This window comes from Xenopus laevis, chromosome 9_10L (genome assembly GCF_017654675.1).
Source record: "Xenopus laevis strain J_2021 chromosome 9_10L, Xenopus_laevis_v10.1, whole genome shotgun sequence".
NCBI classification, from domain to species: domain Eukaryota; kingdom Metazoa; phylum Chordata; class Amphibia; order Anura; family Pipidae; genus Xenopus; species Xenopus laevis.
In genome coordinates this window covers 65,187,494-65,204,836 of record NC_054387.1, presented here as the reverse complement: position 1 = coordinate 65,204,836, position 17,343 = coordinate 65,187,494, and the positions used below count along the sequence as shown (strand labels likewise).

Here is a 17,343-nt window from a genome sequence, read left to right as displayed (position 1 = left end):
ATCAGGAAATGGTACTGGTTTTACATCTGATCTCAACTTAACTTTGTGTACAAAGTTCTTTGCACAGCCCAGTGAAGTGTTGCTTTGTGGTGAAACTTTAGACACTGGCTGTGTGGCAGGCACTGGTGCTGTAGTAATGAGACCATAACTAATTGTAGGTTTAATGCAGCAAAGAGATCCCTTCCAAGTATAGCAGTACACTTATTCACAATGTAAAAGTCACATTTTGCAGTATTTGATTCAAATTGTACAGTCAATGGCAAGCAACCAAGCACAGGGATTGGATCCTTTAAGGAATTGACCAGTTTCAGGGCAGGTGCAACATGCGGATCTTTTGCAAAGTATTTCAAGAAAATATCCTTTGGTAGTATAGAAACAGCTGAACCTGTATCAAGCATCAGGTTAATGGAGTGTCCCTTGTCAGCAGAAGCAGTACTGACACTGACAGTGCATAAAAACTTGTCTGGAATAAATGTACCAGCTTTATCAACACTTAATACTGTGACATTTGTAGTACAGGTATGAGACCTGTTGCTCGGTAGGGATGTAGCGAACCGCCGATAATGTGTTCGCGAACGCTGTTCGCGAAAACCGGCAAAAATTGCGAACAGTTCGCGAACAGTTCGCGAACTTCGAACATCCGAAAATCGTTTGATTCGAATGATCGAAGGATTTTAATCGTTCGATCGAACGATTTTCATTCGAATCGAACGATCGAAGCCATTCGATCGAATGATTTCATTCAATCCAATGGCTTCGATCGTTCGATTCGAACGAAAATCCTTTGATTTTAGCGATCGAATGGTCGAATGGTCGAACGATTTTGACGCGAACGCCTATTGGCGAACGTCGCGCGACGTTCGCGAACTTGCGGCGGACGCGAATAGCCGATGTTCGCGCGAATAAGTTCGCCGGCGAACAGTCCGCGACATCCCTATTGCTCGGGACCTGGGGTTTTCTGAATAACGCATCTTTCAGTAATTTGGGTCTTCCTGCCTTAAGTTTACTAGAAATTCATTTAAACATTAAATAAACCCAATAGGCTGGTTTTGCTTCCAATAAGAATGAATTATTTCTAAGTTGGGATCAAGTGCAAGCAACTGTTTTATTATTACAGAGAAAAAGGAAATCATTTTTAAAAATTTGGATTATTTGGATAAAATGGAGTCTATGGGAGACAGCCATTCCGTAATTCTGAGCTTTCTGGATATCGGGTTTCCGGATAAGGGATCCTATACCTGTAGTGACTTCATGAACATCTTTAGCAGAACTACGGCAGATCTTAGCAAAATGTCCTACTTTTTTGCATCTGCTGCACTGTTTGCAGGACATGTAACATGATTTGCCGTGTGTTGTGTTGAACCACAGCGAAAGCTATTTGTATTTGCTGCACGGTTTTGCAGTGTAGGTGAATCCCTTTCCTTAGCACTGTATTTTGCCTGTTACTGTGTATTATTAGGCCACAGTGCTCAATTCACAATCTGTACATTCCTAACAGTTCCCTGACTGAGAGTTTTAGCCTATGCCACTGCTGTTTCAATTTGGCTAGCAACTGTAATAGCCTTTGCAAGGGTTAAATCCTGCTCTAGGAGCAGTCTCTCTCTAATGCGAGGTGAGTTTGTTTTTTCCACTAGTTGGTCTCTTAGCATTTCATCTGTTAGATTCCCAAACTCACAGGTAATAACCAGCTCTCTCAAAGCTGCTACTAATTGTTCTGTGGATTCGCCATTACGTTTTCCACGTTAGCGGAATTTATATCTTTCAGCAACCACATTTACTCTTGGCACAAAAATTGTTCTTTATAGCAGTGAGAGCAGTTTCATAAGTCTCATCAGGTAATGGTAATGTATAGAATATACGCTGTCCCTCTGCTCCCAGGCAGTGAATAAGTAAAGCACGCTTTCTAGCAGCAGAAATCTCCCTTGGTCAGCAGAAATAATGTAATTTTCAAACATAAGGATCCAAGCAGTAAAAGGTATGGTAGGCTCACCAGTAGGGATGGGCGAATTTGACCCGTTTCGCTTCGCCAAAAATTCGCCGCCGGCGAATTGTCGCAGACGCCCATTAAAGTCTATGGGCGTCAAAAAAATTTTGTCGCGCGGCGAAACTGTTTTGACGCGCGTCTTTTGTTTTGACGCACGCCACCATAGAAGTCTATGGGCATCATTTTTTCGGCGAAACGAGGCGAAAAAATTCGCCCATCCCTGCTCACCAGGGTTTGGAAGAAAAGGTGCAGGCTGCTGCAGAGGTAGAAGAGCAATCCTTGTCGCCATTTGTTATGTTTTGGGTTGCCGAGGATTACAATGCCTATCGATATCTTTCAAACAGTTTCTTCAGATCATAGTGAGAGAGGTAGTATGGGGCCATAATCAGGAGTATTATCCTATAGCTGACTAAATGCTATCACATGTACATATTTCTATTTCAACAGGAAACTCTTCTTCACTGACTATGGGAATGTTGCAAAAGTTGAAAGGTGTGACTTGGATGGAATGAACAGGACAAAGATAGTTGTTTCGAAAATTGAGCAGCCAACAGCCTTGACTCTGGATCTTGTTAATAAATTTGTTTACTGGGCAGATGTCTATCTGGACTATATTGAAGTAGTTGACTATGAAGGACGGAACAGACAATTAATAATTCAAGGCAAAGAGGTAATATTTTAATTTTACAAAATAACTCAGATTGATCATCTCATATTAAAGAACAAGTAAAGCTGAAAAGATTTATCTGATGCTTAGGTTTGTTGCCCCCCAGGCACCTCAGCTGTTACATAAGTTTTATAAAATAAAATATATATGCAGATTTGCATAGAGGAGCAGCTCATGGGGAACAGTGGAATTTGTGGATGATTCTTTCACACAAAATGTGGTTGTGAAATATAAAAACCTATACCAACAAAGTATCACCTTTTGCATTTTGTGCACACAAAATGCACAAAATAAAAAAGGCTCTGGCAAGTTCTATATTTATTTAAAATAAGGATTACTTTTCCCTTACAATGCCTGTTTGTGGGATTTGTATTTTTTGTGCTTGCATTGGGAAATATAATTTAGTAGTCACATCCCATACACACCCCCCCCACACACACACACATACAAAGCTTTCCTGTAGTTATTTTTAAAACAGAGCATTCTGTCTTAGTGGTCATGGACTGTATATATATCATAGAGATATCATCTAACATTCTGTAGTTAACTGGATGTTAAAATACAATGGAACACACTGTTGTATTCCTTTTGACCCTTTGAATGACTTTTAGTGGAAAAAAATAAACTTTTCTGTCCTTAGATGAGAAGTGTGAGAGGACCTGTTTTTATTAAGAAACCCTATTATTTGTGAACACAATTTTTGTTGATATCTGAACACAAACAAAATTTTTTTTGATTTCAGAACAAAAATTCATATTGTACATCAATACGTGAATGCTTGACCACACATGCTAGGGCACGATTACAGATGTACCAAGATCTGTAGCAAGGTGGCTACTACAGCAGTTCTATAGAGACCAAATAATATTTAAAGCAGGTGCTAAATGATAAAGAAGAAAGTTAACACAGAAAGGACCAGATTCAATTCAGTGAGAAAAAGGTTTCTCACATGAAAATTCATGGAAGAGATACAATTAGAGATGCAATAATTTAGAAAAACATATCTTTGTTTATCAAGTGAAAACTCTATTGAGAGTCTATGGGGAAAAAACTGGAACTGAATTAGGTAAAAAGCTTTTTCTTGTTAAACTGAAACTCGTCCACAACTCTTCACGTCATAAACCACGAGATTCAGTTTTTTGTTTTTAAAGCACAGCTCAGAAACTAACATATAGGGAGTTATTTACTAAACTTTAAATGCAAAAATCCCAAAAAATGTGTGATTTTTTTTTGTAAAATCTGACTTTTAAAAAATCACTGATTTTTTTGAAATTTATTAAATCCCAAGGATGGAAAAGTCTGAATTAGAAAATTGAGCATCAAAGACCTGTCAAGGTTGCATATAAGTCAACGGGAAAAGTCCCAATGATTTTTCGATGTGCGCTGGGTTACGTGCAATACCCAAAGTTTTCAGGCAAAAAAGCATAAGAAATTGGAGTTTTCCGGTTGAAAAATCCAAAAAAATCATGAAAATCAGATTTTTTCCTGCAAAGCAAATTTTTGGGAAAATGTAATAATAAATAAGTTTAAAAAAACCCGAGCAGATTTGATCAGAGTTTGTAGCAGATAAAATTGGACTTTGATAAATAACTCCCTTACTGTCCATTTAATTAAAAAAAGTGATTGAGATTTCCATTACTTACCTAAGTTACTAAGTTTAATATTTTTCCACCATAATTAAATTCCGTATCAGCCAACATAATAAAGCACCTTACAAAAACGAATGACATATTGGCACATTATATTGGTAACAAAGGTGATTTCATAACTAAATACAATATCTATATAATTTCTTTCTGTTGCTATGAGATAAACTGGTAGCAAAATAATTTTTAATCAAAGTGTGTTTGCTTAAAAGCAAAAGGCTAAAGGAGGTCGCTTTAATATTAAAAGTACCTATGTTTGCTTGCCATGACCTGAGGGATGGCCATGGAATTAAAAACCTATTACCATTTCTTCTAGAAGCAGAATGTTGACGTTTTCCAGCAATGTTCTTCATACTGCACAATAACAATAATTAGCAGCTGTTTCATGTGAGGCAAGGTGCTACTTTATTAACTTTGTAGATATTTATGAGACTACTACTATAGAAGTACCAATCTGAGGCCCTTATCCTTTTCAATGAGTTTCACTATAATATTTTTAAAAGGAAAGGATAAAAGAAAAACATGAAAATTGAAGCCAGTTTGGTAGGTAAACTGTCTTCAAATTTGTAGCTATCCTTAGGTTTCACAATCATTTTCATAATTTCTTAGTTTTAGCAACAACATATTTTTATTGATATTATTTGAGTTATGCTCAACTGATGGAGGGCGTTACCTACTAAACATTGTGTAGTATATATAAGTATGCTTATATCAAAAAAGATGGTATGTGATTCCCTGATATTAGAATATTTAATTCTGATGCTCAGTCTGTGAGTAGTTTGCAGTCAAGCTCTGAACAATTCCCAGTTGATCCTACTGAATTAACATAAACTGACTGAACATAATGATAGAAATCAGCCTTTTACTACTACTTCAGGGAATTGCATTAAGCTGTCATAACATGGAGAACATACTCTATGTGAAGTGACTGTCACAGTCTGAGAGCACTAATGTCAACTAACCCCATATCTAAAGGTGGGCATAAAAAAAGCAGACCAAAAATTGGGCAGATGTCGATTGATCAGGTTTGATTTTCATGTTGGATTGAGGACCGCATCAGTTCATGGATGTGGCCCTCACCCAGACAGACACTATTTCAGTTCTTGTAACCGATATCACCCACCTTGTCATTCTTGAATTGCAGCAAAAATACAAATACTAATAAATCTTCCCACAAGTGTAAACCTAAAATGAGATGTCAAAAATACCCAAAATTATAACACTAATGATGTGTTTAGCTCTGGGGGGGGGGGTTTGCAATAAGGAAAGATTGTGAAGGTTATTTACTAAAATCAAAATTTAACTCATTATTTAAATTAAAAAACCACAATGAAACTCCCATACCGATTTACCTTATTTATTATTTGAAAAGCTTGATTTAATTGGTTTGGGTAAAAACATGATAAAATTGAGCAAAAACCGAATCATATATTATTATTTTTTGGGGGGGGGGTCCTGAATCATACAATTTTTGGGGGCTTTTTCCAGAAAAGCCTGAATTTTTTGGGATTTTTGCCCAAAATGGTCAGATGTTCAGGCTAGAGCAGACTATAGAAACTTCCAAATAGGCTAGGGACATCTGCCATTGACTTATACACAACCTCAGAAGGTCTGAGATTGCAGATTTTCGGATTATGGCTTTTTGCAGCATCAAGATTTAATGAATCTCGAAATATTTGACTTTTTTTAAAAAAAAAGAGTTTTGCCCCAAAAAGCCTGTCTAGATACTTTCGGAGTTTAGTAAATAACCCCCTAAGTGTTTGCATTCCCATTAAAGCAATATACATTTTCTAAAAATGTTTAATTTACACCCCTGTTATCCAAATTAATTATAACAATTACAGAAGCAATACAATTCTCCTTCATCTGTCATCGTTCAGTAACCTTGCATATCGTATGCCAGTTTTACACTAAAATTAAATATAGTAGTTTTAAAACATTGTTTTGGCATTAGTAAAAAAGTTAGCTTAATGCCTATAGCAATGATCTCATTAACAAAAAAAAAAAATGGAGCAATGTATAAACAGAACAAGCTGTTCTGTTTATATAAGAGTTTTATATTTCTCCAGAATACCCCTTGGAAGTGAGCCAGAAACTGTGAACAACAGGGCCATGACAGGGCTAGGAAGTAGGGGAATTGAGGAGTAAGGATTATGAGTGTTGTAATTTCCTGGGTTGTTGTGAGGATGGGTGGATACATGAGGGGTAGAGAAGCAAGGAAGTGAAGGGGTGTTCCCTTTTACCTTGAACAGCTCTCTTCCCAGAGGAGGTAGTGGTGTTGGGGGGTGGTATTAGTGAAGTGAGGTGCTCCCCTTGGGGGGAAGCTTAGGGCATAACAGGGGTTAGGCAAGAGGCCAAAGTAATGGAAGAGGCATGAGTTTTGGAGGAAAGCCACACCTAGGAGTCTTCAGTAACTGAGGTTACAAGAAAGATATTAAATAGTATTTAAATGTAATTGTTTACATTTAACATATGTCACTATATGTTGGTCGTTATTTATGTAAATTTGTTAGTAAACAAGCTGAGGTATTTTTCACCTAAGATATCTTATGTTCTCTGGTCTGGTATGTTATCCTAAGTTGGGGGGGGGCTTGGTGTCTGACATGAAGAATTTTAAACAGCATGATAAAAATGCCTCTATTGGGTTGTTTGGGTAATATCAGTGGAGGTTGCCTCTGTATAATGAGCTGTTCCATATGTGAAAGCAAAAAAAAAAGGCTTCAGCTTGAAGAAGGAAGGAGCTTTTTTATATAGAGAGTTTCTCAATGGACCTTTGATTTTTTGTGATCAACAAGTAAAACGCTGAGAACTGTCTGATTTATGGAGATTACTAGAACCCTATCAAAGCAGCATGTAGTAAATAGCTGCACCACAGTAAAATTGAACCAAGAAACATAGCAGTGACTTCTATTTCCACAAAATAAGAGTACAGTTATTTCCTAATTTAAAGCTTATTATTCTACTACCATCATATTATTCTTTTACTAGTCTCTTCAGTGAAAAAAAATAACTACCTTGTTTTTATCTTTATAGGTCAGTCATGTGTATGGTCTATCATTATTTGAAAATTATTTGTATGCCAGTAACACAGATAGCTCCACCATCTTAAGAATAAACCGATTTAATAGCACAGATGTCTTCTCACTGCTGAACCTAGAAAATGCCCGTGACATTCACATTTATCACAAAAGAACACAGCCGGCAGGTAAGGACCCAAAATCAAGTCAACATTGATTGGAATGAAACATGTTTTGTTTCATCTGTAACTGTTAAAATATAGAAAACAATTCTATTTTGCTTCCAAACTCTTGCAAAGGACTGAAAAGCTGAAATTATGCTTAATTCATGAAAAACTAATTAAGTCAGTGTTTTGTCAAAATAAACTCAATTTTGTTGTCAGAGGCGTTGCCGTGTTAAAGTAAATAAAATCAACTAAAACATGATGATTCTTCTTTCCCAATGATTTGTTGTAGTCAGGAGCTATGCATGTGAAATAAACCCAGATGGAATGCCCGGGGGATGCGAACACATCTGCCTGCTCGGCTCCAGTTATAAAATGCGGACTTGTCGCTGCAAGACTGGCTTCAGCTTGGCAAGTGATGGAAGGTCATGCAAAAGTATGTTGAACAATCAAATGTTTATAAGGCATTTTCTAAAAATATACAACTATATGTAATTCACAATATTTTTAATAGGCTCTTGTACCTAGAAAATGGCCTAAAGGGGTGCTTTACAATTTATTTCTCCTGCACTTTTGTGCTTTGTAGTAGAGATACCTATGTTGGCATATCTTGATGGTTATTCCCTGTACAAAAAATCTTTTCAATAAAAATATCTACAATTAAAACCTTATGAGCTTCTATAGAAGATAATACAGAAGCTGTTTTAGGGGGTTATTTATGAAAGGTCGAATTTTTGAGCTTTGTGAGGCTTTTTATACCTTGAATGAACTCAGAACTCTATTTTTTTCTTACTAAAAAAACTTGAATGGAAAAAACTGGAATCAGTGAATTTGAGGTAAACACCCTGGAAACTTAATTAATTGAGTTTTCCATGGGAAAAAACTTGAATTGCTCAAATTGATCAAGTTTCCGAGTGAAACACAAAAAAAAGACGTAGAAATACCTTCAAATGATTCAAGGGTCCATTTACATATACATAACCTTGACAGATTTTAACTGGAGTATTTTTGAACTCAATCTATTTCCAGCTTGGGGGTATCATAAATCTCGAAAAATTCAACTTTTTTAACAAAAACTTGAAACATTTTAGGTTTTTTAACCGTGAAAAATTAGATATTTTGTTTTTATTTTATACCTCAAAAACCCTGAAAAAATCAAATTTTTCAGGTTAACTACAATGCAACCTTTAATAAATTGTCCCCTTAACCTATTTAATTTCTTCAAAACTTTTATACAGTTGAATTGGAAACAAATAATGGAACAATAAACATTTTGTTGCAAGTTTTTTTCCCTGTGAATCAGTTTTTCTTCTTCAAGCTCTTTGTAAATATGCTAGAAATCAGGGGGAAAAATCTATGTTCACAAATGAAGTTTTATAACTTTCATGGTTTTAAAGGAAATGTGTTTATTCGTGGTTTCAAAAAGCTCTAATACCAGTAAAAGTCAACCTTTAATAAATGGGCCTCTAACTATTAACTAAATTCAGTTTTATGTCAATGCTTCAATTGCTTTATATAAAGTAAATAGATAAAACACATATACAATTTGAGTACATTGTTGAAAAGTTAATTTAGATGAAACATTTAATCTTCCATACTTAACAATAATGTTAATGCATATTAGATTTAAAAAGTTAGTATAAATATCAATAAAATATTAATATATAAATATTGCATTGTGGTTCTAATTTACACGTTATTGTACATTCTATTTGATCTACAGAGCCTAAGAATAAGCTGTTTCTGTTTTATGGGAAAGGAAGGCCAGGAATTATTCGAGCAATGGATCTTAATACCACCATTTCTGACGAATACAGGCATCCCATTGAAAACTTAGTTAACCCCAGAGCATTAGACTACCATGCAGAGACCAACTATATTTACTTTGCTGACACTACCAGCTTTCTTATTGGACGACAAAAAATTGATGGTTCAGGGAGAGAAACCATTCTTAAAGATGGTATGTAACCAATATTTATAGGAGAATATATTTTATTTATTTATTTTTATCTCTCTAAAATATTAATGTATTCTATCTATCTATAAATCTATCTCTCTAAAATATTAATGCACTCTCTCTTTCTCTCTCGCCAACTCACAATTTTGTTTCTTGTGTTGTTTTGTCTTTTTCTTCTTTTTTCTTTGAGCACCACTAGTTTGCAGATAATCTTAAGGGTTCTAAAAATATTGTTAATGTAGATGTGGAGTAATTTATGAGTATTCACTGTTAGTCCTTGCAGCTCAGTATTTCAGGTCATGTGTTATGCCCTTCATCAGTTTTGTATTGTGCAAATTATAAAGCATAAAAAGGTCTCCTTTCTTTTACTTGAAAATAATTAAATTTTACATACCTTTCATCTAATAATGTCTATTATATCTTAAGGCAAATGTTTCTATAAATAAAGCTATCGTACTAGCAGCAGACATTTACTATCTTCTTTGGCTCTGGTACCAAATTGGTCCTCATTTCAGTGTGATGGAAAAACACAGCCGGTTTCATTTGTTTGTGTATGGTAATAGATCAGTATCGGGCTACTCATGTCATCTATAAATCTGACCTGTTTTACTTGTCTGAAAATTTGTGAAACTGTGAAAATTTGTCAAAATGCATTGAAGTCTATGGGTGTCATTTTTGCGGCAAAACTTGGCAAATTTGCTCATCACTATGGTGTTGTACAAATCAGTAAAAAATATACATTAAGGTACAATAAGTCTTTGCCCAAAAAGAGTATACAATATTTCATTGTCAAAATGCCAGTGATTTTAAAACTGCATTCACAAAAGAAGAACCTACCATAATTGTAAATAAACATGATTATTCGTGTGATCTCTTCTTTTTCCTGCAATTGTGTATTTATCGGCTAACTACCTGCCCAAATACCTTTCCTGATGGACAGAGGTAGTTGCTCCCACATAGCAGGCACACGGACAACACCTGTTGACACACACTGGAGCCATTCCAATACCTTTACCTTAGGCTGATCACTCAATGAGAGCTTACACAGAGCTGGTACAGGCACCTACAGCATCTCACAGAAGTCTTCAGGCCAGCTCTAGCACTCATCTGGAGTGTTAGCACATCCCAGCCTCTTTCACAGGAATCCTTTTCCAGGCAACTCCTTCACATTCTCTCCACTGCATCCGAACTCTAACCCCTCCATGTTCAAGCTCCCCAGGCTAGGGGCCCTGTACCTCCTCAGGCTTCTCAATTCCCTAGGCCTTTACATCTTTGCTAAAGTCCATGCACTCCAGAGTGGAGTGAAACCAGGACGTAGACTGACCCTCAGCATATGGAAGCTCAGCATTTGAAGAAATGGATCAACACCTTCTGGCCAAATCTGTAAACTGCCAGGGCACACTGCACAGGGATAAAGGACTCACTACATCTCCCTGATCTAATTTAAGTCCAACACTTAGCTGACCACAGCAGGGGATATCCAACCATGTGGGATTTTTCAGACCATAGGGGAACTTAACCCTATGAATCCCTATATTTTATTTGTATAAAGTTTTAAAGCTGAATTTCTGCATATACAGCATTTATTATTTCCTTTTCTTTGTGTTGTTATTTGTATTAAATTAAATTAAATGTAAGATACTGTTACTGAAGCATACATAGATAGTTTATCTTCTGTTAAAATCCATTTTAATGAATCCAGAACCTGTATAAGAAGTTAAAAATAATATGTTTAAAAAAAATTAAAACTCTGGCAAAAAATTTAATTAATCAGTAACAACAATGCATCAAATTGCTTTTAATGCTCCTGCTGGAAGCACAGTGTATCTATCTATCTATCTATCAATATCTATCTATCTATCTATCTATCTATCTATCTATATATATATATATATATATATATATATATATATATATATATATATATATATATATATATATATATATATATATATATATATACACACAGGTATACACACACACACACACACACACATATATACATATTTATTTTTAATTATTTTATTCAATAGGCAAGTTCAAAGTCTAATCATTTGCAGAAACCAAGCAGTTGGATTGCAAGTCAGTAACAATACAATGTGTGCAATGAAAACGAGTATTCAAAATATTCACTCATACAGCTCAATTCAATGATACTCAGAGCTCAAAGAAAAAGTTATTATGCTCTTACTAGTGCTTGGACATAAGACACACATACGTTTTCCCGATTGAAACCAGGTTTGTTTTCTAGCTGTATAATATATTGATTGGGTAAAAGGTGTATATTAATTGTGAGCAACCTGGCATGTTTCTTACACACAATGCAACCTAATTTCCATAATTCCATTATAACTGCAGGCTGTAGTGCTCACTAAAGTGTGGACTGCATTGGAAAATTATGCTTGAGTTACAGTAGTTTCAGTGCAAAATTATGCTTGAGTTACAGTAGTTTTGCTTGAGTTACAGTAGTTTCAGTGCATACAATATACATAATAGAGTCCTGAAAGTAATACCATTCAAGGAAGGTGTTAGTTCCAGGGTTCCATTAATGGGTTCATCCTGTATATTGCACTTGCAGTTACACTCATGGGACCAGATACAAGTATAGATGAGCATGTGCAATTCCTTTATAAATAGTGTTTTGATGGATGCAAATTTTGTGTTTGGCAAAATTTGTATTTGGAATGCATCATGTATTACTAAATAAGCTTTCATCTCTAACTACAATAGCATTATGAATAGCTGCTTGCTAGCTGAAACTCAACATGTGAAAGCTGAGTTTCTAATATACCTCCATTCTGCATTATAGTCAAAGCTGAGCTTCTAAAATACCCTCCCTTTATTCTGTAATGCACTCTGAACTGAACTTTTAATATTTCTTCCTTCCCTTCTACATTACAATAAATAATTGCACCATCTCCAAGGAAACTGTCTAAGAGTTTCCCATGCCTTTTCAGTGCACATTTAATCCCTAACTGGAATATGCAGTTTCTTTTCACAGAAACATCAACAAAATATGTTGTTTACTGTGCATGTTTTTCTAGGGTTGACTAGAGCAATTTGTTACTCACTGTCTGCATCAATTAATGCCCACTCAGAAGAATTTACTACTGACGTCTCTTTACTAGCTGCTAGTAAAAATATAAAAATATCTCTTTCAAAAGTCTTCATTTCTCTGTACCTTTCTATATAGTTGCTTTCAAACCCCCAATATACTATCACTTGGTCATAATGCTTTGGACAACCTATTCTCTGTACAATTTACTACTAGAGTCATACACATTAACCTGTTATAACATTTCCTTTCTGATGGAAGCATTAAAGCAGGGGTGTAACTATTGTGGAAGCCGACCCTTTGGCTGCAGGGGGGCTCAGGAGATATATGGGGCCCATGATGCCATAATTATTGATCAGTTTCAACATACTGTATATCAGGACAACCTCTGGATATGTTGGGGGCCCTAAAATTATTTTGCTGTGAAGCCCAGTAAAATCAAGTTACAACACTGCATTAAAGTAATATTGTAATCCTCTGGTTCAATACAAGCCTTACTCCTCCTCTCCATTTTACTCTATATTTCTTCTTCCTCATAATCTTTAGTTCTTTGGGAGAGGATCTTGTTCTAACTGTGCTGTGAAATTTCCAGGACTTACGTTCATTATTTATCTTTAATTTGTGTTAACCGAACCACTGTACAAGATATTCTTATGCTTTGTAAAGTACTGCATACCCTTTTAAGTCAACAGAGAAGAAAGAAGGATTAATACAAATCATGTTAAAACATGAAAATATTATGAAAATGCAAATTACATACCTTACAAACTTATGTTAGACAATTAAAAAATTGTTATTGTTGGATAACTGACTACTGCTGTATTTAAACATCCTGGAAATGTAAACATGTACAGTACTAATAAGCATATGGCAACATAGATTTTCTTTAATTAATTTAATTAAATTTTTTTCCCCTCAACCTACAAGACCTTGACAATGTAGAAGGAATTGCTGTGGACTGGATAAGTAACAATTTGTATTGGACAAATGATGGACACAGAAAAACCATTAATGTAGCTCGTCTGGAGAAAGCATCTCAAAGCAGAAAGACCTTATTAGAGGGAGAAATGTCACATCCCAGAGGAATCGTTGTGGATCCTGCTAATGGGTACGAACTTATAAACACTTTTTAATGCCTATTCACATACAGTGAGTAAATATATTATTCTTGTTAATCTAACACATGATTGACCAGTTTGAGCTCTACATATGGATACAGCTGTTAAAAACATATTGATAATGCTCCTTAATTTGTTCACCATACCCAGGCTATACAGTTTGTGTCTAATGCTGAAGGTGCAGCAATTATATCCTTGTCAGTCACTTTATCAGGATCATTTAGAAGGAGACTAAATGGCAATTCAGTTAAAGTTACAAACATCTGACATTTTACATTGAATTTGAAAGATTCCAGAGAATTCATACTGGAGTCTTATTATTCAAGAACTTGACTTTTAGAAAATAGAGTGAATATACAGATGCAGCCACTTTGGTTTGTCTGTTTGACACAGAATAACTAAACACAGATATCCCATTTATCTCATTTAACACAGAAAACTGTGACACAACATCCCATCTAATTAAAGCATTCACCATTGTGAACAATGGTGCTTTGGTATGCTAATGAAAAGGTTAAATGCATTAAATGAGTTAAGATAACTTTAGATAACACAGTTTCTTCAATTAACTCTGAGTCATGACGCATTTAACTCACAAATCCAAGTGGCTTCATCTGTATATGTAACCTTCTTAATGCAAATGTAATGTCCTCCACTATAATCAGAGATCTTTGCATGATTTTGGATTATATTTCCATAGAACCTGATGTGGTAGGTTTTTTTTCTATTACATAAAGGCTAAATTTGAGAAGGTTAAATATAATTTGTTCATATATACATATATAATATATACATATATAATCTAGAAGCCTGTATCGCTGAACATGCTGTTTTTAAGCCACAAAGGCAAGTCAAATTTAATCAACTCAATTCCATGATATAAAGCTGATAGAAGGGTTTTGATAGAGGAAGAATTTCTTACTTCTAAAGACCAGATATTGTTAGTGATATTTAGTCCATGAATCATTGTGGCTCTTCTTTGCATTGTCTCCTTGTAAGTACATAGTTACATAGTTAAATCGGGTTGAAAAAGACAAAGTCCATCAAGTTCAACCCCTCCAAATGAAAACCCAGCATCCATACACATACCTCTCAATATTTTCAAATAAATTATATATACCCATACTAACTATAGAGCTTAGTATCACAATAGCCTTTGATATTATGTCTGTCCAAAAAATCATCCAAGCCATTCTTAAAGGCATTAACTGAATCAGCCATCACAACATCACCTGACATGCATTGCATTCCACAACCTCACTGTCCTGACTGTGAAGAGCCCCCTACGTTGCTTCAAATGAAAGTTCTTTTCTTCTAGTCTAAAGGAGTGGCCTCTGGTACGGTGATCCACTTTATGGGTAAAAAGGTCCCCTGCTATTTGTCTATAATGTCCTCTAATGTACTTGTAAAGTATAATCATGTCCCCTCGCAAGCGCCTTTTTTCCAGAGAAAACAACCCCAACCTTGACAGTCTACCCTCGAAATTTAAGTCTTCCATCCCTCTAACTAGTTTAGTTGCACGTCTCTGTACTCTCTCCAGCTCATTTATATCCCTCTTAAGGACTGGATTCCAAATCTGCACTGCATACTCCAGATGAGGCCTTACCTCCTAGGGACCTATAAAGAGGCAAGAAATAACTTTATTTGCTTTAGTAGCCACAGAATGACACTGCCCAGAATTAGACAACTTGTTATCTAAAAAACTCCTATATCCTTCTCATTTAAGGAAACTTCCAACACACTGCCATTTAGTGTATAACTTGCATTTATATTATTTTTGCCAAAGTGCAGAACCTTGCAATTATCAACATTGAACCTCATTTTCCAGTTTGCTGCCCAGTTTCCCAATTTAGACAAATTACTCTGCAAAGTGGCAGCATCCTGCATGGAACCTATAGTTCTGCACAATTTAGTATCATCTGCAAAAATAGAAACAGTGCTTTCAATGCCCACCTCCAGGTCATTAATAAACAAGTTGAAAAGCAAGGGACCTAGTACAGAGCCCTGCAGTACTCCACTAACAACACTGGTCCAATTAGAAAATGTTCCATTTACCAACACTCTTTGTAGTCTATCTTTTAGCCAGTTCTCTATCCAGGTACAAATACTATGTTCCAGGCCAACATTCCTCAATTTAACCAGTAACCTTTTGTGTGGCACTGTATCAAATGCTTTAGCAAAGTCTAAGTAAATGACATCCACTTCCATCCCAGAATCGAGGTCCCTGCTAACCTTCTCATAAAAAGAATTTAAGTTAGTCTGGCAAGATCTATTACCCATAAAACCATGCTAGCACACACTAATAGGGGGGAAATTTACTAAAGGGCAAAGTGGCTAACGCTGCCGAAAATTCGCCAATTTACTAATGGTAGCTGGCTTAATTTCGTTGGCGTAATTTCAGCAAGGAGATTGACTCTGGAGCAACTTCGCACTCTAACTCCAGGCAAATTTTTGGTCTGGCGAAAGAACGTTACTATGCAAATTCCCTAAGTTTTTGATTTTACTGACGTTACCTCTGTCGCCAGACTTGCCTTCACCCTATGCTCCCTGTGTGTGCCATACTCTTCTTTCATTAATGCTTCCTGTGCGTGCCATACTCTGCCTGCCCCATGCTCCCTGGGTGTGCCATTATCTTGCCTGCCATATGCTCCTTTGGGTGTGCCATACTCTGCTTGTCCTATGCTCCTTGTGTGTGCCCTACTCTTGCTGCCCTATGCTCCATGTGTGTGCCATACTCTGCCCGCCCTTTGCTGCCTGGGTATGCCCTATGGTCCTTGGGTGTGCCATACTCTGCCTGTTTGTGCCATACTCTGCCTGTGTGTGCCATACTCTGCCTTCCCTATGCACCCTGTGTGTGCCCTGCTCTGCCTGTGCAACATAAGAATGGTATTTGTTCTGGGGGTTTGTTAGCATTTGAATATTATTGTTAGGGGCCCTTAAGGTGTTTAATCATGTGCTGGGGGAGGTGCTGTGTTATCCACAGGGGAGGAGGAGGCATATGGATTTAAGGTTATGTCTTAATATGACTTACATTTTTTTCACATGTGAGTGATAAGTGATATCCCTGCACTGAACACCAACCATTTGGTTTTTTGATGTGCTACCACAATTAATGTAGACATGGTCTTATGGTAACATGGATATGGTGTAAAATAGGTGTGGTTTAAAACCAGGGAATGGTCAACACTGGCTTCAATTATTGACCCTCCACCATGTAGGCCAGAACAATTCTGGCCCTCGGTACCACAGAAGTTGGACAGCACTGCTTTAAGCTATACTTTAAATATTCTCAGCCAACATGGCCAAATATCTGTTCTAAGCACCATTCCTCACGAAAATATGGTATAGTGGATTTTAAGAGCATACTAGGTCTGTGTTATTTTAAATCCAATTATTTTAAAAAAATTTCAAAAACTGCCTGCATTCTTTGACATTGACCAGTTTTTGCTTCTAAGACCCTTTTTATGTCTAACCCAGTTGAGGTGCTGCAGACTTCTTCCATGAGGTAACATGCACAACAGATGCTGCATTAACTGTGCTTGATTTGCCATAACAATGGAAGGAAGCAAAAGACAGATTACTATGTCATATACAGTATGTACAGGTGGTCAAAGCACAGTAGAAGATTTATTGTGCAGCTGAGGTGGTTCCCAAGATACTTTAGTTCAGAAGCAGAAAAAAAGCCTTTAGATATTGTTTTGCTACAGAATTGGATTTTGTCAAATTCTTGGATGG

The 17,343-nt window shown here is 36.1% G+C and overlaps 1 protein-coding gene across 1 annotated transcript in view; it reads left to right on the top strand.

Annotated features, from left to right (window-relative positions):
• Window positions 1-17,343, top strand: part of LOC108701836 (low-density lipoprotein receptor-related protein 1B) — a 676,036-nt gene that overhangs the window by 284,104 nt on the left and 374,589 nt on the right. Inside the window, exons 8-12 of the mRNA XM_041576281.1 lie at window positions 2,432-2,654; window positions 7,331-7,502; window positions 7,771-7,914; window positions 9,202-9,438; window positions 13,418-13,598. Of these exons, the coding sequence (XP_041432215.1) occupies window positions 2,432-2,654; window positions 7,331-7,502; window positions 7,771-7,914; window positions 9,202-9,438; window positions 13,418-13,598 (957 nt within the window). The remainder of the gene's footprint in view (window positions 1-2,431; window positions 2,655-7,330; window positions 7,503-7,770; window positions 7,915-9,201; window positions 9,439-13,417; window positions 13,599-17,343) is intronic.